The sequence below is a fragment of the Globicephala melas genome, chromosome 2, assembly GCF_963455315.2.
Source record: "Globicephala melas chromosome 2, mGloMel1.2, whole genome shotgun sequence".
In the NCBI taxonomy this organism is placed as follows: Eukaryota; Metazoa; Chordata; class Mammalia; order Artiodactyla; family Delphinidae; genus Globicephala; species Globicephala melas.
The window spans coordinates 29395981-29419711 of NC_083315.2; the positions used below are offsets into that span (position 1 = coordinate 29395981).

Genomic DNA, 23731 nt, shown 5'->3' on the forward strand with positions numbered 1-23731 from the left:
TATTTGTAAATTAAAGCAGTATATACTTTCTTAAAGAACATCTGATATGCAAAAGTGGACTTGCAAACAGGTGATTTTGTATTAGTTTTATAAATGATGCTTCCATTTACAAAATAACTCCATAAATTGTGGGCTGTTTAGTACACAATTGATTTTGCCCATAACTCTTCAGAGTAATATGTCTTACAGGAAGCAAGATAAACTTGTATTAGGAGCTAGTTTAGCTGATAGGTTCCTAGTAATTATACCTTGATCTCATCACTCATATTAATATAGAGAAATGTTTTCTTCATTTAGTTGGGTTTAGATTTACTTATTTCTTGGAACATGCGTGTTGAAAATGGTAGAACATGTCTCAGAAAAGTTATTAAAGTTAAGTGCTTCAGTCAGCAAAAAGATTTTAAGTATAGAAGTTGCATTTTTTAAATTCTTGAGTTCTGTGTTTGAGAATGATATTACCTTTCATTGTAACACGAGTGATAAGTTATATATTAAATAAAGTATTTTTCCATGCTGCCTAACTCCCCATGTGCCTAGATCCTAACTTCAAAAGCATTTTATATTATGGGATACTTTTAATTGTCCATATTGCTTCGCCTGTCTGATTATCATCCCCCCTTTCCCTCTAGGGTCTATTTCTTCCTGTGACGCGTTTCTCAACGTCTTCCAAAGTAAAGGTCTACGCCAGGAGGTCATCTGTCCATGCGCCAGCTCACCAGAGGCTCTCACCGTGGCCATCAGGAGGTACTGCTGTGTTAACTCAAGTGGGCAGCCTGGGGAGGGGTCTCATTCAGCAGCTAACAGAGACCCGGAGCCATCGCAGTTCATCTTAGTGTGAGAATAAAAACAGGACCCAGATTTTCCAGATGAGTTTTTATTCTAGTGTATTCTAGAATGGATTCTCTTAAATAGTCTAGATTCGTTAGTTAGAAACTCACTTTTCACTCTGGAGGTTCGCTGTAATTCCCGAGTGAGTGGAAGTCTGTCCACAGGCACGCTGAGCAGTGAACCTTGTCCTGGCAGGTTATGCACATTTTCATTTGCTTGTATTAGGCTCAGGTTTAACTTGAGGATAGAACAGAGTAAATGTTGGATGAAACGAAATTTTTGTGGCCACCCCTGTGCCCTTGGACATGCTGGTTTTATGTCATCTTCATTTTCTGCAATACCGCACATACTGCACTTTAAAAACTGGTTTTCTGAGCTTTTGAGCAGCTCAGCAGCACATCAGAGGGTTCTGGGGCCTGGAATCTCCCGCTGTGTGGGGCTGGGCTTCTGGGGCTCTTGCTAAGGCCAGCAAGCACAGTGAGTGCCCTTGGTCCTAGGTCACTCCTGCATCACTGCCTGCTTCAGAGCCACTGGGGCCTGTCAGGGACAGGCCGTGGTACGGCTCATAAGAGCTCACCCTGCCCAGGGTGAGAAGGGCTAGAGCGGCCTGTCTGACCGTCAGCAGCTCCCAGTAATCCACACTAACCTGAGAAAGGAGGGTTTGCATCACCCAGACGTTTGCAGCCTATACATGACTAATTCGCCAGGGTCTTTGGTTTCTGTCTCTAAGTATGTTTTATTTCGTGTCACACCAGTGTGCTCTGTTGTAGCAGTGGATGACAGAGCTTTCGGTGCACAAAGTGCATGAGTTCTGCTCTTTTTACTGAAAGGTTGGGATTCGCAAAAATATTCATGTAAAGGTTGCCCTTAAAGAGACACCTTCTGATGCTTTTAGGAGTTTGTTAATGTGAAATTAACCAGGCCGCCTAACAGGTTGAGAAATTGAAAACCTTTAAAGTATCAGAAGCAACTTTTTTAAAATAAATAAATTTATTTATTTATTTATTTATTTATTTATTTTTGGGTGTGTTGGGTCTTCATTGTTGTGCGCAGACTTTCTCTAGTTGCGGCAAGCAGGGGCTACTCTTCGGTGCAGTGCGCAGGCTTCTCATTGCGGTGGCTTCTTTTGTTGCGAAGCATGGGCTCTAGGCGCGAGGGCTTCGGTAGTTGTGGCACGTGGGCTTGGTAGTTGTGGCACGCAGGCTCAGTAATTGTGGCTCGCGGGCTCTAGAGCACAGGCTCAGTAGTTGTGGTGCACAGACTTAGCTGCTCCACGGCATGTGGATCTTCCTGGACCGGGGCCCAAACCTGTGTCCTCTGCGTTGGCAGGTGGATTCTTAACCACTGTGCCACCAGGGAAGTCCCCAGAAGCCACTTTTAATTTTGAGTGAACCAGAAATTAAAAGTCTATAACGTAATTTAAATTGATGAGGAAATATGGCACCATTAACCAGAATCCAGTCTTCATTTTTTAAAGGATGGCATTGTCGTCCCCAAAAGAGAAGGTTTGCAACAAATAATCTTCTGAGATTTATGTCCGACCTTGGAGTACAAAACACATCAGGATTGCAATAGCAGATTTGCCATCACGTTGTCCTGCAGAAATCAGTATTCAAGTATGTGTCTAATTTGACTCTAAGGGGACTCAGCCTCCGGAAGCATGTTGGGGCCAGGAGTCCCAGTTTGAGCCCCGCCCGCTGGTGGCTGGCCCCACGATCCTGGGCACATTCCTTCTCTCCAGGGCCTCGGTTTCCTTCACCAAGAAACAAGGGGCTTGGACTCAGTAATCTCTCAATTTCCTTCTACCTGTAAATTTTTAAGATTCCACAGTTCTGTGAAGTAGTACCATTGCCAGAGATGATTCACAGAATGAATGATTCATTCATGTAGACTTGTTATGATCAAATGATTTGCTCATTTGCTTTTCCTAAAAGTGTTTTCTCTGTGCCTTTAAGGTATGTTGTATAGATTATGCCAGAGTTGATTGGCAGAGGGGGAAGGGATGAGCAAAGGAGGTTTTTTTTGAAGATGACATGAAAAATAATGATATTTAATTTGTTCAAATTCAGATTTTTGTTGTTTGATTTACATTCTTATAAGGTACATAAGAACATACTCAATAGAGCTGACCATAACCTGCTACTCCATAGAGCTGTAGTTCCCAGCCAAGGCAATTTAGAAATGCTGGCAAGACCTCATTTTAACACAGCCTCCTGACTGACGTCTGAGAATGTCATATGAATGAAATGCCGCTTATTTAAGTTAAAAAGTAGGACTTGAGAATTGGCATTTCTTACAGCTTTAGACAAAAAAAGAAAAAATGATGTTTATAGGTGCTGCCTCATATCTGACTCATATCTAGCTGATATAAGTGCAATCCACGCTGTTAACAGTCTGTGCAAAAAGCTTTCAAACTTGTAAAAACTATCTTCATATGGGAGTAACCATTTATAACATTGTATCAGTTATATTTTCCTAATAAGTTTTTTAACCTTTAAAAAACTTCAAGTTATTTTTTAGGGACAAGGATAGTCATAGGGAGGACAAGTGAAGAAAAAGTAGGCTTCTTAGTTTCAAACGGTGGACAAGTGAATTATTGTTCTTACAGGAAAAAAAAGATCTTCTAAACCTTCTTCATGATCTTCCAGTTGTGGCTGCTGTTATTCAGTCTGTCAGGTTACGTGCCATTATCAAGAAGCCAATACTGTCAGCTCATTAGCATCAAATAAGCTAATAAATAGTGTGAGATCTCCATTAGTTTATGGAATGTTATCCCTGCCCTTCAGTAATAAATGATGTGCATGAATTGAGTGAGACCCAACATCAGGTCTTATTTTCTTCAAATAAATTTTCTTCTTTAAGAGGACTTCATCTGTGGGCCAAAGTAATGAATGGAATTTTTATTGTCTGGTGGTAAAGCTCTTGTTTTCAGAGAAAAAGTAAGACGCATATACTGCACTTACATGTAGTCAACCTAGAGCTTTAGTGCTAGAAGGATGTTCATCTGGTTTCATTTTATACATGAAGAAAAAGAGGTGCTTTTCTAGTCTAATAAATAGTTCCAAACAGACAAAATATAGACAATAGAAGATTCAGGGCTTTGGCAATCTGTGGTTTATATAAGCAGGGTATTGACAGGTTTCAGTAGAAAGCACTCCAGAAAGCAAGGTAAACCTGAGGGCTTCAGCCTGTTCTCAGACCAGCACGTGCGCCTCTGCTATGTGGATCAGCAGGCAGGAAGAAGCAAAGGATTTTTAATTGTTTCTCTAAACATGTTTTAAAATCTTTTATAAAATCTTTCTTTAAAAAGATTAAAAGTTTATTAACAAAACTAGGCAAATTAGCCAGGAAGTAAACCCATGCACCTTTGGTCAATTAATCTATGACAAAGGAGGCAAGAATATACAGTGGAGAAAAGACGGTCTCTTCAATAAGTGGTGCTGGGAAAACTGGACAGCTACATGTAAAAGAATGAAATTAGAACATTCTCTAACACCATATACAAAAATAAACTCAAAATGGATTAAAGACCTAAATGTAAGACCAGATACTATAAAACTCCTAGAGGAAAACATGGGCAGAACAGTCTTTGATATAAATCGCAGCAATATCTTTTTGGATCCATCTCCTAGAGTAGTGGAAATAGAAACAAAAATAAGCAAATGGGACCTAATGAAACTTAAGGCTTTGGCACAGCAAAGGAAGCCATAAACAAGACAAAAAGACAACCTACTGACTGGGAGAAAATATTTGCAAATGATGCAACCGACAAGGGATTAATTTCCAAAATAAACAGCTCATACAGCTCAATATCAAAAAAATGAACAACCCGATCAAAAACTGGGCAGAAGACCTAAATAGACACTTCTCCAAAGAAGGCATACAGATGGCCAACAGGCATGTGAAAAGATGCTCAACATCGCTAATTATCAGAGAAATGCAAACCAAAACTACAATGAAGTATCACCTCATACTGGTCAGAATGGCCATCATCAAAAAGTCTACAAATAATAAATGCTGGAGAGGGTGTGGAGAAAAGGGAACCCTCCTACACTGTTGGTGGGAATGTAAATTGGTGTAGCCACTCTGGAGAACAGTATGGAGGTTCCTTAAGAAACTAAAAATAGAATTAATCCCACTCCTGGACATATATCTGGAAAAGACAAAAACTCTAACTTGAAAAGATTCATGCACTCCAATGTTCATTGCAGCACTATTTATAATAACCAAGACATGAAAGCAACCTAAGTGTCCATTGACAGACAAATGGATAAAGAAGATGTGGTACATATACACAGTGAAATACTACTCGGCCATAAAAAAAGAACGAAGTAATGCCATTTTCAGCAACACGGATGGACCTAGAGATTATCATACTAAGTGAAGTAAGTCAGAGAAAGACAAATATCATATGATATCACTTATATGTGGAATCTTAAAAAATGATGAAAATGAACTTATTTACAAAACAGAAACAGACTCACAGACATAGAAAACAAACTTACTGTTACCAAAGGGGAAGGGGGTGGGGGAGGGATAAATCAGGATTTGGGGATTAACAGATACACACTACTACACGTAAAATAAACAGCAAAACCTACTGTATAGCACAGGGAACTATATTCAGTATCTTGTAATAACAAGATACTTCAGTATCTTGTAGCACAGGGGTATCTGTGTGTGTGTGTGTGTGTGTGTGTGTGTGTGTGTGTGTGTGTGTGTGTATTTATAGCTCTGAATCACTTTGCTGTACACCGGAAACTAACACAATATTGTAAATCAACTATATTTCAATAAAAACAAAAAAATCCAGATTTCTAAAGCAGAGACATTGAGTTGTGATCACTCACTTCATAAAAAGGATTATTCCTTTTGGGGAGACATACCGGCATGCTTTCCAACTTTGTTTCTTTTTAATTTGAAGGTCCAGTTGGCTTTATTAAGCAATTCATGAATTGGGCTGCATCCCATCTAGCAAGTAGAAAGACGCTCCTAGGGGTTGTACAAAATGGAAGGTTTTTGTAGGCAGGAGGTGGGTAGGGTAAGAAGGTATTAGCAAAAGAAAAAGAATTGTTTCAGTGTGGTATGTTTCATTCCTTTCTCCTTATTCTCCTGTCTGTGACAGGTTTTTGGTTTGTGGTTGCCATGAGGTTCATATATTTCAACCTGTGTATATATGCGTCTGTTTTAAGTTGATGGTCACTTAAGTTTGAGCACATTTTAAAACCACTCCATTTTTACTCCCCCCCATTTTGTTTTTGATGTCACATTTTACATTTTTTTAATTTTCTGTGGCTTAACTATTTATTGTGGATATAGATGATTTTACTACTTTTGTCTTTGAATCTTCCTACTAGCTTCACAGGTGGTTGATCCATTACCTTTACTATATGTTTGCCTTTACCAATGAGATTTTTCCTTTCATAATTTTTTGTTTCTAGTTATGGCCTAGAAACCATAAACCATTTCTTGTAAGAATAGTTTAGTGGTGATGAACTCCTGTAACTTTGCTTGTCTGTAAAATTCTTCTCTCTCCAAGTCTGAATAAGAGCTTTGTGGGTACAGTCTTCTTGGTTCTGAGTGTTTCCTTTTAGCACTCCGAATATATCTTGCCAGAACCCTGGGCTGCAGAGTTTCTGCTGACAAGTCAGCTGATAGTCTCTATCGGTTCTCTGCATGTAAATAGTTGCTTTTCTCTTTCTGATTTTAAGATTCTCTCCTTATCTTTAACCTTTACCATTTTAATTAGTGTCTTGGTGTGGGTCTCTTTGAATTCATCTTGACACCCTCTGTGCTTCCTGGACTAGGATGTCTGTTTCCTTTCCCAGATTAGGGACGTTCTCATCCATTATTTCTTCAGCTATAGGTTTTCTGTCTCTTCTCCTTCTGGGACCCCATAGTGTGAATGTTCACGCACTTGATGTTGTCCCAGAGGCCCCTTAAACCATCTTCATGTTTTTTCTTTCTTTTTTCTTTTGCTGTTCCTATCGGATGATTTCTACTACCCAGTTTTCCAGATGACTGATCCATTCCGCATCCTCTGATCTGCTTTTGGGTCCCTCTAGTGTTGTTTTGATTTCTGTTATTTTTCAGTTCTGTTTGGTTCTTTTTATATTTTATGTGTCCTTATCAAAATTCCCACTGAGTTCCTCCATTCTTCTCCTGAGTTCAGTGCGCATCTTCATGACCACTAGTTTGAGCCCTGTCTGGTAAATTGCTTATCTCTGCTTCATGTAGTTCTTTTTCTGAGGTTTTGTCTTGTTCTTTTGTGGCTTTGGCCAGGTGATGTCGTGTCCTGGAGGTGCCCTGTGGTTCTGGAGACCCGGCGCCTGCAGGCGGCACACATCTGCCTGGAGTGCCTCAGGAAGTGGTACTTCACTTCATTGCAGTAAAATGAACAGAGCATCACTGATGACTGGCCCAAAGCAGCCGGCGAATTCCCACATACAGAGAGAGATTCTTACGGTGGTTAATACTCCATTGTGCTACCCACCAACCCATTTTGGTTTTTGATGTGACTTGAAATGACAGACTTCATGCTCACCATATCCAATAGGAGAGAGGTCCTAGGAGCAGAGTTCAGGGTACAGTTCAAGACCGACAAGTGCTTGCCAAGTGTTCGCCGTGGCGTTGTTTACCTTGAGTTTGTCCAGAACTGTGTACATTTGAAAGAGTGCTTTTCAGTCTTCTCATCTTGATTTTCACAACCACCTTATCTGATAGAAAAGGCAGATTGTAGACTTACTTTCTAATGGACCAGTTAGCCTCTGAGACGCTCAGTTTCTTTGCATGTAAACGAGGCCGTGGATATCTGTGCCTCCTACCTGTGTCTGACACACCAGGCCCTGGTGCCCACACCCATGTCTGCTCCAGGCTGTGTGTAACCACTGTCCCTCTTGCTGCTCCCACCACCCACCCCCCCAAGGCGTCACATCTGTTCACTGTCCATGAGAAGTTCAGGTTAGACCCAGGGGCATGCAAAGACCGAGGGCTGGTCTTCATCTCTTAGATCTTGGCCACTGTTTGTGGACTCAGTTCTCCTTTCACGTGGGAAGGAGAGTGGGGGACAGAGTGGTCACGATTTTTAGTTTAAGCCTCCACCCCCGTGATCATCCTCTCTTACTTACTATTCAGTGAAGCCATGTGTAAACATACCCCACACCTCCCGCCAGCCTCCAGCCTTCTTTTTCTCACCTCCCATCCGATTCACCAGGGAACATCCAAGCCCAGCTGTTTCTCCTGCCTCCTCACCGGGGTTCCCAGCCTTCTGCCTGCTCTCCTTCCTGACCAGAGCCTGCAGGACCCACAAGGCCATGCAGTCTGGCCACACCCCCTCTTGGCCCCTTCTCCCACTGCCCCATCCTCCCTCCCCGCAACCAGACCTCCTGGTCTCTGCTGCCCGCTCTACCTGGTGTGCCCCCAGGGTAGCACGGCCAGAGCTCTGTCTTTGCTCACTTCGGCGAGGCCTGCCCTGACCACCCCCCACAGAGTGAACTCGCCCCTCCCACGCTTGTGTGACTCATTGTGATGCCCTCTCAGCATTTGCCACTTTCTCATGCGCTGTGTGATTTACTGGTGTATTATTGTTTATTCTCTGTCTCTGTCTGGTTAATAGTTGGTGCTTAGTATATATTTTGTTAATAGATGAATGAAAGAAAAATTAAAAATATGTAAAGTGAGAAGTAAAAGTCCCTTGCCAGACACGTACGATGACCCTTCGTAATGTACCAGCAGCAAGTGCTGTGAAGAGTTGAGCCTTTTCCCGCGTGTCTGTGTCAGGATGTGCACGCCCACCTAAGCAGGAAGATGCTCCCTTGCAGTTTTACCTGAGAGTAGTCATGCGGGGTTTTGTTTGCTTTCATTTTACTTGATGATCTAGGTGCAGCTAACAGCCTAGAGTTCTGGTATCATAATCTGGTCTCCTGAGAAAACAGCACCAGCAGAAAGCTGTGTCCTTACCCTCCACGGCCCCCATGAGGCTGGTCATGAGAAAGGCTGAGATGAGGGAGGAAGGGGGGGAGGGGGGAAAAGGAGTGGGAGAAAGAAGGAGGAACTGGAGGGGAGAGGAGGAGGGAGAGAGATGGGGAGAAGGCGTGGACGCAGGTGGGGTCTGGGGCAGCAGTCTGAGGCTGTCAGGGTGATGTTATAATGGCAGGGAGAGAGGGGGCTTCATCCATTCCACAGGAGCAAGCTCTGGACCCCAGAGTTTGTGCAGGAAACTTGCTTCTGCCCGGGCTCCCCGGAGCCATGTGTGGGCTCTATGTGCTGCATGCACAGCCGTGGAGAGTCAGGAGCTGAGTAGAACACAGGCATAAAAAAACATAGGAGGACATGGGTCCTGCCACCTCACTGTCTGCACTGAGCACATACGGTAAAATCGCCCCCGGCCCGCGTGCACAGCTCTCAGGCTCCAGTCATCTGGCTTCCACAGCCCCTCCCCAGAGCCGCCCGCCCTGGTTGGCTGGGGTGTCTTCTCAGACCACCAGTTTTGTGATTGGCGTCTCTCAGGTTCCTGAGTAAACCGAGGGACAGGGATGAAAAGATGAAAAAAGGTACAATTTTAGTCTTCTAGGTAGAAATAGGAATAATGGTGTGATCAAAATTTAAATAGCCCCCTGGTCGCTTCTTATTTCATGTTCCGTTCCCTCGCCTTGATCATATTTCTCAGTCTCACCGAGATGGTTGTCATCTTTTTATCTCGTTATTATGCACGTGCTGCGTGTTGGAGCTACTGAGTGCTGGTTGTGCAGAGCATGGCCTCTGCACCCGGCTGTCGCTCTCAGGCTCTGCGTGGAGGTGAAGCCAGCGACAGGGGCTCTGTTTCAGGGGTAAATATCTTTAGGAGAGAAACACATGCTAGACTCCTGTTTAGAACCTGTTTCTTTCATTGTCCTTGTTTCTTACGTGCTTACATCATTTTCAAGCAAACTTGATGAAAACACTCACACTTACATTTTTGTGAATGTCCTCCTCTGCGGGCTGTTCTCTGTGACCTGTGAATAGAGGACAAATTCCCCATTCCTGGTGTTCATATACACGACTGTGTCCACAGAAAGGTTGGAAAAAGTCTTGCTTTTGGAAAATGAGCCTGTGTGTTTACACCTATTTTGTAATACTTTGTGCTTATTTTCTTCCTAAAACTTGAAGTGAACTTTCCACACATAAGAAGTCAGAGGCCCGCTTATTAAGTAAAAATAGCTTTGATCCATTCTATTCAAGCCATTTTGACTGGGGGTCCAGGAGGCCTAGTCATTGCTCCTGTGGATTTTGATGTGAGGACAAAATGGATGCTTTCTTAAATGTTATAAAGTCATCATGGGAAGCATTGCAATCCTCACTTTGTCTGCTACTCAAAGGATGATCTTTAAAGGAAAAAGGAAAGAAAACAAAAAATGAGTGGTTGGCTGCCACGTCACCCTATTTTGTGGCTCATCCCTTCACTCAAATGGGATTGGGGGCTGATGCTTTCCTTTGCACTATCGTCTGAGTGTTTGTGTCCTGTGCTTGAATAACCTTCCCAGGACAGCTTGTTCTGTCCTGCGTTGAAGAGGAGATTGAACTTGCGGTAAGGAGCTGGGAGCAGATGATTGCCTGCTTGGCTTTTATCCACTTAAGTAGAAAATGACACTCAGTTGTTGCCTATGGTCCTCAGTGAAGAAAAACTGCAGATGCATCTCCACTGCTCAGATTTACAGGGCCTTGGCCCTTCTGAACACGTATCACACGTATCACTCTGTGATTCTCTTCTGTTATAATGTTTGTAAATCTGCAAGCTGAGTTGTTACAAGAGAGCTGCATAGGCAGTCGGTGGGTTTGGGTGGAAGCCCGCAGTGCCGTGTGCAGGGCCAGCCTTCTCGAGCTGGTCTGAGCTGGTCCTGCCAGAGTGGACGCCGGTCCTGGTGGGTTGGTGCCCGTGGCCATGGCCATTGAGTATCTTGATGTCACTCTTCTTGAAGACAACGGAACACCTCTCACCTACATGAAAGGGAATGTGGAAGGCTCTGGGGTGCACAGAGAATCATGGTCATCTTAGGCCTCCTGATTGAAAATGGGCAGGATGTGCAGGCGCCCTAGAGAGCTGACAACAGGAGCCTGGCCGAGGTCTGGGCCCCCAGGTGTGCTGCCCAGGCTGTGTCTGACTCCAAGACTTGCCCCATCAGCATTCCCCTCAGGAGGGATGCTCCCCAGGAGGAAACAAAGGTCAGCCCAGGAAATGAGTGGGGTTTATGCAGGATGTTTGAGTCAGAGAACTTGATGGAACAACGACAGGAGACGTGCCTGTCTTCACATGTGTCCGTCTTGGTGAGTGTCCGTTGCCACGCATGTCTGAGTGCACATGTATCTGTCTTCATGCATATGTCTTCTTGTGTGCCTGAATTTACGTGTGTTTGTCTTCCTGTGTGCCTTTGTTCACATGTATCTAAAGTGTCCACCTGCACACGTGTCCACCGGGTGATGACAAGAAGCCATGCTGCTCTCTGAAGTCTGTTCTGGCTTCCTGTGGGAGGCTTATTTTTACCCAGGTATTTAACCTGCTTCCATCTTTTTAAAATTGTCATCGTCCAGGTAAATGTTCTGTATTTTCTTTTTCTCTGAAGATTAGTTGTAGAATAAAAACTATTGGAGAAATATGGATTCGTGATGCCTAAACTCATCAGTAGAATTACAAAACTGGGGGGTTTCTCCTTGGTCACTGTCTGATTATGTCTCTGTCTCCTAGAATATAGATGATAGAGTCCATTTTTTTAAAGCTACATTGTGATAATACTGATTGAACTAAAAAAAAACTTTATGTAGCCCTTTCAACTGCAAGGTATTATTTCAGTACCTTGACACTTTGGTGATAAAAAGGTAATAATTATATAACACAGTAATTAAAACAGTAATTCCAAAGAATGGTGAAGATACCCCCTTGCCACCATAAATATCTTCCACTTTGAAAACAGCTAACCCAGAAGTTAGAAAGCTGGGCAAAAACCACGGGCAAAGACACCAAACATGGCACTGTACTCAGCATATAGCACCCATCTGACACTGAAATTTGACGGTTTCTGGCAGGGGCAAACCAACCAGTGATCCAGAGTGACAAAACAGTTAACACAGCCTATGAATTGAAGTGGGGTTTTCAAGAATGTTTTTGACTGCCCAAAAAAGTCAGAGTTAGAGATCCATAATCTTATTTTTAAAACACAAGAAGATAAAAATATGTTGTTTGTCATTTTATCTAAAAATTTAGATAAAATTTTAAAACTTCTCTAACACAAAATAGTTTGGAGATGATAACCATCTAAATTAAAATGACTTAATGAAGTAGCAGTAAAGAGCAGAGTAACAGTGTTATCTTGTCCTGACCGCGTGTGTTTGAGTCTGTTCTGCTGTGTTTGGTGTTGGACTAAATTGCGCACAGAAGTTTGCTTTGGTGGAGACTGAGATGCACAGAGAGTGAACTCTGGGAAGCAGCCTCCCGGACTTGCAGGCTTGCTGGTTCTGACTGATTGCCCTCTGATGTGGAAAAGTAGCCAGGACAAATGGAAAACACAGCTTGTAAACAATTTGTATGGTGTGATCCCTTTTCTGGCTGGGAGAAAATTAACCCTCTCTAAATAATATATTTAGCAGGAAGAAAATCTGATAACTGCATACTTACTGGGTAGGTGAGGATGTGATATAGGGAAAACGGTCCTTTCTGTGTTATATAGCTCTTAAAATGGGTTGATTTTTTTTTTTAATGCTTTCATCAGAGAAAAGGGAGAACATTACATTAAAATAACTTATAACTTGGGGAGTACTGTGTTTCAACCTTGTATCTTTGTTGTCCTGCCTGTCCGAGGGCCTGGAGGATGGCGGTGGCACTAAAGAGGTGTAGTTACCCTGTTGAATCCTGGCAGCGGAAATACTCGTAACCCTTGTTGCTGACTTGGCATCGATGCACATTTGAGTCTGGCCAGCTGTTTGCAAACTGCTGATGTGTTCATTGCGTGTATAGGAGCTCTTTCTTCAGGCATTGGCAGAAGCATGATCAACTCAAGTCGCATTTAGCGTGTTACAGAGGCTGGAAATGGCATGACAAGTGGACAATGGGTGTAAACTGCCCGATTGAAGGCCATCCCCGGCAGCTCGTTCTTGGTGGGGCCGAGCACTGAGCTGACTCCCCTCTTCCTTGGCTGCAGCTCGGTCTTTTCCCCTTTCGCCGCCACGGCAGTGTCGGCCGTTCCTAGCTGTGTGCTTTCTCAGAGTGTGAAGACCAGTTCTGCGTAGTCCTGAGATTGCCGGGACGATTCCTCCTGTAATTGGTGTTCTCTGTGAGACACAAGCACACCGTTCACCTTGGAATTGAACCTGAAAGTTGACACATGGGTCTGTGGCTCTCTTTGCCATTATTTAATCTACTGTTTTTGATCATGAAAGTGGATGTTCTGAAATTCCTAGGAATTTTGCTTGTTGGGATTGGTTTTTCCTCCCTCACCTAGTTTATCTCCTCGGACTTTTTATTTCCTAGGAAGGTGTTAATGGAGAAAAAGATCATCTGACTTGGTTAATAATCCTGGAAATACAAATTGAAACAACAATGAGGAATGCATTTTACTCACCATATTGGGAACAGTTATAAGGTTGGTGATCAGTGTCGGCACGAGTGTGTGGAAACGGGTAAGGCTGAGGGCAGCTTAGCACCAAGGTGGAAGGCACGGGTGTTCTGAAGCCATTCTGAGCATGCTGCCTGGCCAGCCCCACCGCTGTTGCCTTGGCGATGCCCTTCCTGCCTGTGAGTGGGGGACAGTTGTGTCTGTCCCACAGGGTCGCTGTAAAGAGATTAGTTAACACTCGTAACACTCGTAAACGTCCACGGTGCAATAGACATGTCTAGTGAGTGAAAAAGTAATGATACTCATCCACTCTTAGTGGAATTGCAAAATGACCTAGTCTTTTGGGAAGGTACTTAGACTTTATTAAAATTTTAAATGTATATGCTCTTTAATTCCTCCATCCCCTTTCTAGATATGTATCTTACAGAAATATTTCTAAATGCATACAGATTAAATGAAATAAAATAAACATATATTCATATTACTGAACACCATCTAATAATTAAAACAAGTCAATTCATTGATGTGTCCAGTACGCATACTGTATATGTTCACTTGCACACACTCCTGTGGGAAGATCTGCAAGGTATTCGGTGACAAAAGCAAGTTGCAGAAGAATGTGCATGTTGCGGTTCTGCTTCTCTGCGGATGTAAATACATTTGTGTATGCACGTATTTTATAGGTAAATGGGTATTAAAGAGGCAGGAACTTCGTATTTAGTGTGGGTAGTGGCTGCCTAGGGGAGGGAGTGGGTCTGAAGGGGCTGGAGGATAAGCAGGGTCTTTCGCCTTTTGCTGTATGTTCTTGTGCAGTGCTTGCTTTGTCCATCCGAAGGGTGTGCTCACATGTTACTCATATCACTGTTTTAAAAGTTCACGAAAAGAAAACTTCCAGTGAACTAAAAAGTGCTTGGTCTCCTAGGCCAGAGGCAGGGTAAGTGTTGGGAAAGGAGACAGGATGGTTGGGCAGGGGCTCTGCTGTGGGTCTGAATCCCCCCAAGCCCCACCACTCACACAGGCAACTAAGTTAGCATTTCTGTGCCTTGGTTTTCTAATCTGTGAAATGGGAGAATAGTAGTGCCTGTGCAGGTTCGTGATAGTGAGTAAGTCGGTGTGTAAAGGGCTCAGGACTGTTCCGGCACATGAAACACCAACTGAGCACAGCTCCCCCATCAGGAGGGAGGGGCTGTCGGCAAACAGGTCCTGAAGAGAGGTTGGGGGACAGAACCGGGAATGCAGTTGTCTGAGTGAGCGGGACAGCGAGGCCGAGTACTGTGCCTAGGAATTCAGGTGCTTCTGTTCTGCCTTCTCGCATGTGTTTTGCAAATCTGCCAAGGGAGAACCTAGGTGTCTGAGTGTCTCTGACTAGCAGGGGACTCTAATAAATATAAATACACAGCATAGGTTACGGTAGTGCCAGATTAGTGCCATCGGTTTACATTTTAGGTGAGTAAACTCAGTCTTCCATAACTACCATTTTACAGATGCAATTGAAAATTTCCGGTAGCAAATGGAGTTCATGATTTTAAGGTATTTAAATATTGATTCTTACTGTTATTAAACGTAGGAAAGTGGATCTCGTAACTCAGACAAACTGTACACTCTTGGGTCGTAAAGGAACTTCTTCCTCCAGCTTCTCGTGTGCGGTACTTGCTGGTCACCACAGATCAGTTCTTCAGTCTTCCCATACTTGGGATATGTCTGGGCTGATCCAGCATTTTGCTTTCATGTGGCTTTTTAAAATGAAAACAGGCACACTTTTTTTTTTAACATCTTTATTGGAGTATAATTGCTTTACAATGGTGTGATAGTTTCTGCTGTATAGCAAACTGAATCAGCTATACATATACATATATCCCCATACCTCCTCCCTCTTGCGTCTCCCAACCACCCTCCCTATCAGACCCCTCTAGGTGGTCACAAAGCACCGAGCTGATCTCCCTGTGCTATGCTGCTGCTTCCCAAAAGCTATTTTACATTTGGTAGTGTATATATGTCCACACCGCTCTCTCACTTCGTCCCAGCTTACCCTTCCCCCTCCCCATGTCCTCAAGTCCATTCTCTACGTCTGCACCTTTATTCCTGTCCTTCTCCTAGGTTCTTCAGAACATTTTTTTTTTTTTTTAGATTCCATGTATATGTGTTAGCATACAGTATTTGTTTTTCTCTTTCTGACTTGCTTCACTCTGTATGACAGACTCTAGGTCCACCCACCTCACTACAAATAACTCAATTTCGTTTCTTTTTAAGGCTGAGTAATATTCCATTGTATATATGTGCCACATCTTCTTTATCCATTCATCTGTCAATGGGCACTTAGGTTGCTTCCATGCCCTGGCTATTGTAAATAGAGCTGCAGTGAACATTGTGGTACATGACTCTTTTTGAATTATGGTTTTCTCAGGGTATATGCCCAGTAGTGGGATTGCTGGGTCGTATGGTAGTTTTACTTCTAGTTATTTAAGGAACCTCCATACTGTTCTCCAAAGTGGCTGTATCAATTTACATTCCCACCAGCAGTGTATGAGGGTTCTCTTTTCTCCACACCCTTTCCAGCATTTATTGTTTGTAGATTTTTTGATGTTGGCCATTCTGACTGGTGTAAGATGATATCTCATTGTAGTTTTGATTTGCATTTCTCTAATGATTAATGAAGTTGAGCATTCTTTCATGTGTTTGTTGGCAATCTGTATATCTTCTTTGGAGAACTGTCTGTTTAGGTCTTCTGCCCATTTTTGGATTGGGTTGTTTGTTATTTTGATATTGAGCTGCATGAGCTGCTTGTAAATTTTGGAGATGAATCCTTTGTCAGTTGCTTCATTTGCAAATATTTTCTCCCATTCTGAGGGTTGTCTTTTCATCTTGTTTATGTTTCCTTTGCTGTGCAAAAGCTTTTAAGTTTCATTAGGTCCCATTTGTTTATTTTTGGTTTTATTCCATTTCTCTAGGAGGTGGGTCAGAAAGGATCTTGCTGTGATTTATGTCATAGTGTTCTGCCTGTGTTTTCTTCTAAGAGTTTTACAGTGTCTGGCCTTACATTTAGATCTTTAATCCATATTGAGTTTACTTTTGTGTATGGTGTTAGGGAGTGTTCTAATTTCATTCTTTTACATGTAGCTGTCCAGTTTTCCCAGCACCAATTATTGAAGAGGCTGTCTTTTCTCCATTGTATATTCTTGCCTCCTTTATCAAAGATAAGGTGACCCTATGTGCATGGGTTTATCTCTGGGCTTTCTATTCTGTTCCATTAATCTATATTTCTGTTTCTGTGCCAGTACCATACTGTCTTGATTACTGTAGCTTTGTAGTATAGTCTGAAGTCAGGGAGCCTGATTCCTCCAGCTCCGTTTTTCTTTCTCACGATTGCTTTGGCTATTCAGAGTCTTTTGTGTTTCCATACAAATTTTGAAATTTTTTGTTCTAGTTCTGTGAAAAATGCCATTGGTAGTTTGATAGGGATTGCATTAAATCTGTAGATTGCTTTGGGTAGTATAGTCATTTTCACAGCGTTGAGTCTTCCAATCCAAGAACATGGTGTCTCTGTCCATCTGTTTGTGTCATCTTTAATTTCTTTCATCAGTGTCTTGTAGTTTTCTGCATACAGGTCTTTTGTCTCGTTAGGTAGGTTTATTCCTAGGTATTTTATTCTCTTTGTTGCAGTGGTAAATGGGAGTGTTTCCTTAATTTCTCTTTCAGATTTTTCATCATTAGTGTATAAGAATGCAAGAGATTTCTGTGCATTAATTTTGTATCCTGCTACTTTACCAAATTCATTGATTAGCTCTAGTAGTTTTCTGGTAGCATCTTGGGATTCTCTATGTATAGTATCATGTCATCTGCAAACAGTGACAGCTTTACTTCTTCTTTTCCAATTTGGCTTCCTTTTATTTCCTTTTCTTCTCTGATTGCTGTGGCTAAAACTTCCAAAATTAAGTAATAGTGGTGAGAGTAGACAACCTTGTTTTGTTCCTGATCTCAGAGGAAATGGTTTCAGTTTTTCACCATTGAGAACGATGTTGGCTGTGGGTTTGTCATATATGGCCTTTATTATGTTGAGGTAAGTTCCCTCTATGCCTACTTTCTGGAAGGTTTTTATCATAAACGGGTGTTGAATTTTGTTGAAAACTTCTTCTGCATCTATTGAGATGATCATATGGTTTTCCTCCTTCAGTTTGTTAATATGGTTTGTGACATTGATTGATTTGCTTATATTGAAGAATCCTTGCATTCCTGGGATAAACCCCACTTGATCATGGTGTATGATCCTTTTAATGTGCTGTTGGATTCTGTTTGCTAGTATTTTGTTGCAGATTTTTGCATCTATGTTCAGTGATACTGGCCTGTAGTTTTCTTTTTTTGTGACATCTTTGGTTTTGGTATCAGGGTGAGGGTGGCCTCGTAGAATGAGTTTGGGAGTGTTCCTCCCTCTGCTATATTTTGGAAGAGTTTGAGAAGGATAGGTGTTAGCTCTTCTCTAAATGTTTGATAGAATTTGCCTGTGAAGCCATCTGGTCCTGGGCTTTTGTTTGTTGGAAGATTTTTAATCATAGTCTCTATTTCAGTGCTTGTGATTGGTCTGTTTATATTTTCTATTTCTTCCTGGTTCAGTCTCGTAAGGTTGTACTTTTCTAAGAATTTGTCCATTTCTTCCAGGTTGTCCATTTTATAGGCATATAGTTGCTTATAGTAATCTTTCATGATCCTTTGCATTTCTGCAGTGTCAGTTGTTACTTCTTCTTTTTCATTTCTAATTCTATTGATTTGAGTCTTCTCCCTTTTTTTCTTGATGAGTCTGGCTAATGGTTTATCAATTTTGTTTATCTTCTCAAACAACCAGCTTTTAGTTTTATTGATCTTTGCTATCGTTTCCTTCATTTCTTTTTCATTTATTTCTGATCTGATCTTTATGATTTCTTTCCTTCTGCTAACTTTGGGGGTTTTTTTGTTCTTCTTTCTCTAATTGTTTTAGGTGTAAGGTTAGGTTGTTTATTTGAGATGTAGCAGGTGCACTTTTAAATTTATTTATTTATTTTTTTGGCTGTGTTGGATCTTCGTTGCTGCACACGGGCTTTCTCTAGTTGTGGCGAGCACGGGCTACTCTTCATTGTGGTGTGTGGGCTTCTAATTGCGGTGGCTTCTCTTGTTGCAGAGCATGGGCTCTAGGCGCACGGGCTTCGGTAGTTGTGACTCATGGACTCTAGAGCACAGGCTCAGTCATTGTGGCTCACAGACTTAGTTGCTCTGTGGCATGTGGGATCTTCCCGGACCAGGGCTCGAACCCATGTCGCCTGCATTGGCTGGTGGATTCTTAACCACTGCACCACCAGGGAAGTCCTAAAACAGGTGCACTTTTAAATTATGTTACTTAGCTGGAGAATTCATTTGCTAGGGCTGTTATAACAAAGTACCTCAAACTGGGTGGCTGTAAACAATAGAAATTTATTCTCACAGTTGTGGAGTTTGGAAGTCTGAAATTAGGGTGTCAGGAGGGTTGGTTCCTTCTGGGGGCTCTGATGGGGAATCTGTCCTGGGCCTCCCTCCGGCTTCTGGTGGTACCAGCAACCCTTGGCTTGCAGACCCATAATCTCTTCCTAACTGACTACTTCTGCAAAGACGCTGTTTCCCAGTAAGGTCCCATTCAAGGTTCAGAGAGTTAAGACGGGGACGTGTCTTTTGTGGGGACACAGTTCAGCCTACAGCAGTCACTTAGGCTTATGATTTCTGACTCTCATGTGGGGTCTTGACCGAGGACGAGGGTGAGGGAGCCCTGGCCGCAGAGGGTTCCTGCAGGACTCCTGTCTTTCATTTCAAAGGGTTGATTTGTTGGGATCTTTGGAAAAGAAAAAAGCCAGGAGATCAATATCAGTTCCAGTGTTTGGGGCTCATTTCCAGGTGGTTTCATGTGGGTCTTATTATTTGGGCGACTTTCATTTTACATCCTTTTAGCACTACTCTTTTTGATTGTTACAGATGGAATAGTTCGATTTTCAGACTCTTATACTTCTTTACTTTTTAAAATTGAGATATAATTGACATATAACATATGCTTCTTTTTTAAATACACCAGTTACTTCATTCAAATTAGATCTCTTTTTGCAAATTTTAACTTCTGTGTTTTCCCATTTATGGTTTTAGTTTCATTATAAACTTTGATGATACTTTAAAGCCATATAGCAAACTTCTATTTTTTTTATTTTAATTTATTTTATTTTGCGGTTCGCGGGCCTCTCACTGTTGTGGCCTCTCCCGTTGTGGAGCACAGGCTCCGGACGCGCAGGCTCAGTGGCCATGGCTCATGGACCTAGCCGCTCCGTGGCATGTGGGATCTTCCCGGATCGGGGCACAAACCCGTGTCCCCTGCATCGACAGGCAGACTCTCAACCACTGCGCCATCAGGGAAGCCCGAAACTTCTATTTATAGTCCATATTTTAGATCCTAAAACTACCTTAAGCATTTGTATATGGAAAATTAGAGAAACAAATGTGATGTTTACCTAAACTGCACTCTCTCACTTTGCTTACATTGAAGAATCTTTAGCTTGCAGGGATAAAATCCATGATCTTAGAAATGTTTTAATTTATTTGTTCCCTGATCTAGTCAGCAGACATTTATTGCTGTACACTACTCCAGGGGTGGGGGCTCTGCAGTGACCAAAAGAAAACCCTCCTGCCCTCCTGGAGGAGACGTGGACAGATAGTGAGATGGTTCCTGCTATGGAGACGGGACCACCCTGGAGGACAGTGAGGGAGAGGGCCACGAGGCCGTCTGCCAGAGGCAAGAAGGAGGCCAGGGCCCCGGAGGGGGTGGGCTGGGGTTTGGAGGGAGAGCAGGGCTGGATGCTGCGTGGAAGCAGAGAGAACAAGAGCAGAGGTGAGGCCGGGGCAGCCTCGGAGCCCATGGACGGTGGCGAAGGCAGACCATGGATTTGGTGAAGCTGTACTTTCCCCCAGCCATCAAGCACTTTATATGTGGTCTCTCATCCAAATAATTGCCGATTTTTACAAGTACTGAGCCTGTGCCCACACAGTGCACGTCTGGCCTGGAGGCCACACAGGCAGTCTAGCATTTCTGCTCACTCCTGTCATCGTCCTTCTTGGAGACGTGACTCTCCCTTCTTAGCCGTTTTCAAACCTGGGAAATCCAACCTTGCAGAGAAAGGAGTGGGTGCGAAAAGGAGTTGGTCATTCTCTGGTGGACACATGTAAGGGGAGGGCAGGGGGACAAGGGAGTCCCTCGGCATCTCTACACTTCTCAGGAGCCCAGAAGTAGGAGGAGCAGACATTGGTGTCTCTTGAACAGAGAAAACAGGTGCTGAGAAGAGCACAGGGACGTGTGGCAGCCACACCTGCCTTCAGAGGCCTTCAGGGCCCAAAGGTGCAACCTTGGTGTGCATGCAGCATATTTACATGCATATCTGTGTTCAGACAGCTGACGTGCTTCTAACCAGACGCAAACTGCCGTTACAGGCCCACCGATGACAGCAACCAGCCCCCAGGCCGCGGCGTCCTCTCCATGCACGGGCTGACCTATGGGGTCATCCGGGTGGACTCGGAGGAAAAGCTGTCTGTCCTCACCGTGCAGGACGTCGGCCTCGTGATGCCTGGAGGTGAGCGCGGGTACAGGCGCAGAGTCAGAGCCCAGCCGGGGACCAGCTGCCAGTGCTGCCCTGGCTGGCATCCCTGTCCCTGGCTGTGAGCGTGCCCACCTCGGCCTGACCTCCAGTCTGGTCCCATGTTCGCCAAGCTTCAGCCCAGGAGGTGCGGTAACACGGCCCCTCCTGATAAAAGAAAACCCAAAATGTTCATGAGGCTGAGGAAAGGCCTCTATGTCACATGCACCCTGGGACCCCAGGAGGCACCCGGGGCCGCTCTGCACCCCCAGAGTCACCTGGGCAACTTCTCCCCATGCAAAGGTCAGCTTCTTGCTGGTCGTCCTGGTGCGCTGGGGGCCAAACCCTTATGGAAGCTTGCCTGCAGCACAAGAGCCCTTGTTTAAGTCACAGAAATCATTTCCGCGTTGCATACAGACAAGCTCCCGGCAGAAGGACCTGCCTTGATGAAGCCCTCTTGCCTCTCCACCCCTGCCCTGTGCTGGGACACCTCCTGAGGCCTCGCGGGGGCCCCAGGGAGTGCAGCTGGAACAGCTCTGCTGGCAGGAAGGAGCCCCGGTCTGATTTGTAGGGCTCCCTCCCTGGCCCTGCCTCTCCTCACTCTTCACATGGCGTCCCCGGGGAGTGGGCCCCCTCTCCTGGGGCAGTTCCTCCAGAGTCTGGACCTTCTCCTGATGAGCCTCCACGCACATGGGTGTTGTCTCGCCTCATCAGGGGGCAGTCGCATCCACATACAACCTAACCCCAAAGCCAGGCACATGCTCAGCTCAGCTGCAGCTTCAGCCAGGCCTCCTGGCTCCATTCCTTTCTTGCTTTTTCAAATAAAGAAATTCCCCGTGGTTCCAACCTCAAAAGATGAGAAAACTGTACAGTGAAAAGCCTCCTTTCCAGCCACTGGAGGCAACCACAGTGGAGACATGCAGGCAACATGTACACAGATACAGACACAGACACACACAGACACACACACAGACACACACACAGACACACACAGACACACACACACAGACACACACACACACACACACACACACACACACTGGCATATTCTTTTTCCTGTTTCTTTAAAATTTCACGTAACAATAGAGCCCTTCGTGCCTGCTCATATCTTGAATCTTGAAGCTCGTTTGTTAGCAGCACGTGAAGAGCTCACACATTCCCTTCCAGGCTGAGGAGCATTATGGTGTTTGAACACATAATAGTTTATCCAAACCCTTTCCATTGGGCGATTTTCCACTTTTTGCCCCTGCAGTGTGGTTGATGCAGTAACTCATCTGTGCTCCAGCCTGCAGAGGTGTGAGGAAGAGCTAACAGGGAGAGTTCTAGAAACGTGCAGTGTGAAGGGCACACACCCAAGTGACTCTGATGAGGCTGTCCTTCAGAAGGATCATAAGGATTGATATTCCTGCTGCTAGCGGGGGACGCCCCTCTTTCTCCACTCCCTCATGCCCAGTGTATTTTCAGACTTTCTGATTTTTACCAGTTTGAGGGGTAAAGAATACTTCGGTGTCATTTTAATTTGAACTTTTCTTACCATGAGTGAGCTGAAATCTTCCCATGTTTTGAGCGGGTCTCTTTTTAGACACAGCACTTCCTGTCACCTAACACCAACCTGGGGATGAGGGGCAGCCTTATGACTCTTTCTGCCCAGCTCAGCTGTCACTCGGTGCACCCACAACCTCCCTGAAACACCAGCTTCAGCCCTGATCGCTGGCGCTCTGCAAACAGGAAAATTAGCATCCGCCAGCCTTCCCTGAAGGGCACACCTTGACGGGGAATCTGAGGTCAAAGACTGAGATTCCCGTGGGATGGGGGAGGCGTTCTGTTTGGAAAAGCCTGAGAGGCTGTTGAGCAAGTGTCTCCTGCTCGTTGGTTTCAGGGCTCAGGCTGCATCTTGGAGGCTGTGTGGGCTGGCTAATGACGCTCAGCGTGCGGCAGTGACGCTCAGGCGTGTTCTAAGTGTCGTCCTCAAGTCTGGATGGCAGAAACGGTTACTCCCTTTACATGCCATTTACACACTAAAATTAAAGCAATTGGAATTATTTACTGATGTCACAACTATAAAATGTGAGGTTTTGCTGCAACATGGAAACTCACTTGCCTCAGGGACTGTGAGGACCTGCTCGCTTTCACCTGTGGTTTTGCTGCAGACACTGCTTCTGCTCGTTTGGGTTCTTTTTCATATTCATTCATTTCTTCTCTCTGACTCCCTCCCTCCCTCCCTCTCTAACATCACTGTGCTTCGTTTTGCGTTCAGCCATCATGTGTTCGGTGAAGCCGGACGGGGTTCCCCAGCTGTGCAGGACGGACGAAGTCGGGGAGCTCTGCATGTGCGCAGTTGCCACGGGCACGTCCTACTACGGCCTCTCGGGTATGACCAAGAACACCTTCGAGGTAGGTGGGAGGTGAGCCCTGTCAGACAGCCCTTGCCAGGTGCGTGGAATAGACGTGAAAGAGAAGATGGTAATTTCTCAATAAAACGTATTCATAGTAATTAAAATGGCTGCACTTTCTCCTGCCGTTATTTTTATAGTTTTCAATACATTTGACTCAGCAGCGTTGTTTGCACCTCAACCAGAGTTGAGAAAGAGCAAGTACAGTTTTTTTTAAAGGGGCCTTTTTGTTCATTGCCATTCTCACCTGTTTAGGAAGAGCAGCAGCTGACAGGTGGGGGCTGGAGAGTGTGCACGGCCGTGCTAGGGGAGGGAG

At 44.2% G+C, this 23731-nt stretch overlaps 1 protein-coding gene across 2 annotated transcripts in view; it reads left to right on the forward strand.

Moving 5' to 3' along the window:
• The window catches only part of DIP2C (disco interacting protein 2 homolog C), a 358664-nt gene that overhangs the window by 263773 nt on the left and 71160 nt on the right, over positions 1 to 23731 (forward strand). For both annotated transcript variants that reach the window (XM_030878350.2, XM_030878352.2), the window contains 3 exons: positions 630 to 744; positions 20880 to 21019; positions 23280 to 23416. In XM_030878350.2, coding sequence (XP_030734210.1) covers positions 630 to 744; positions 20880 to 21019; positions 23280 to 23416 — 392 coding nt within the window. The remainder of the gene's footprint in view (positions 1 to 629; positions 745 to 20879; positions 21020 to 23279; positions 23417 to 23731) is intronic.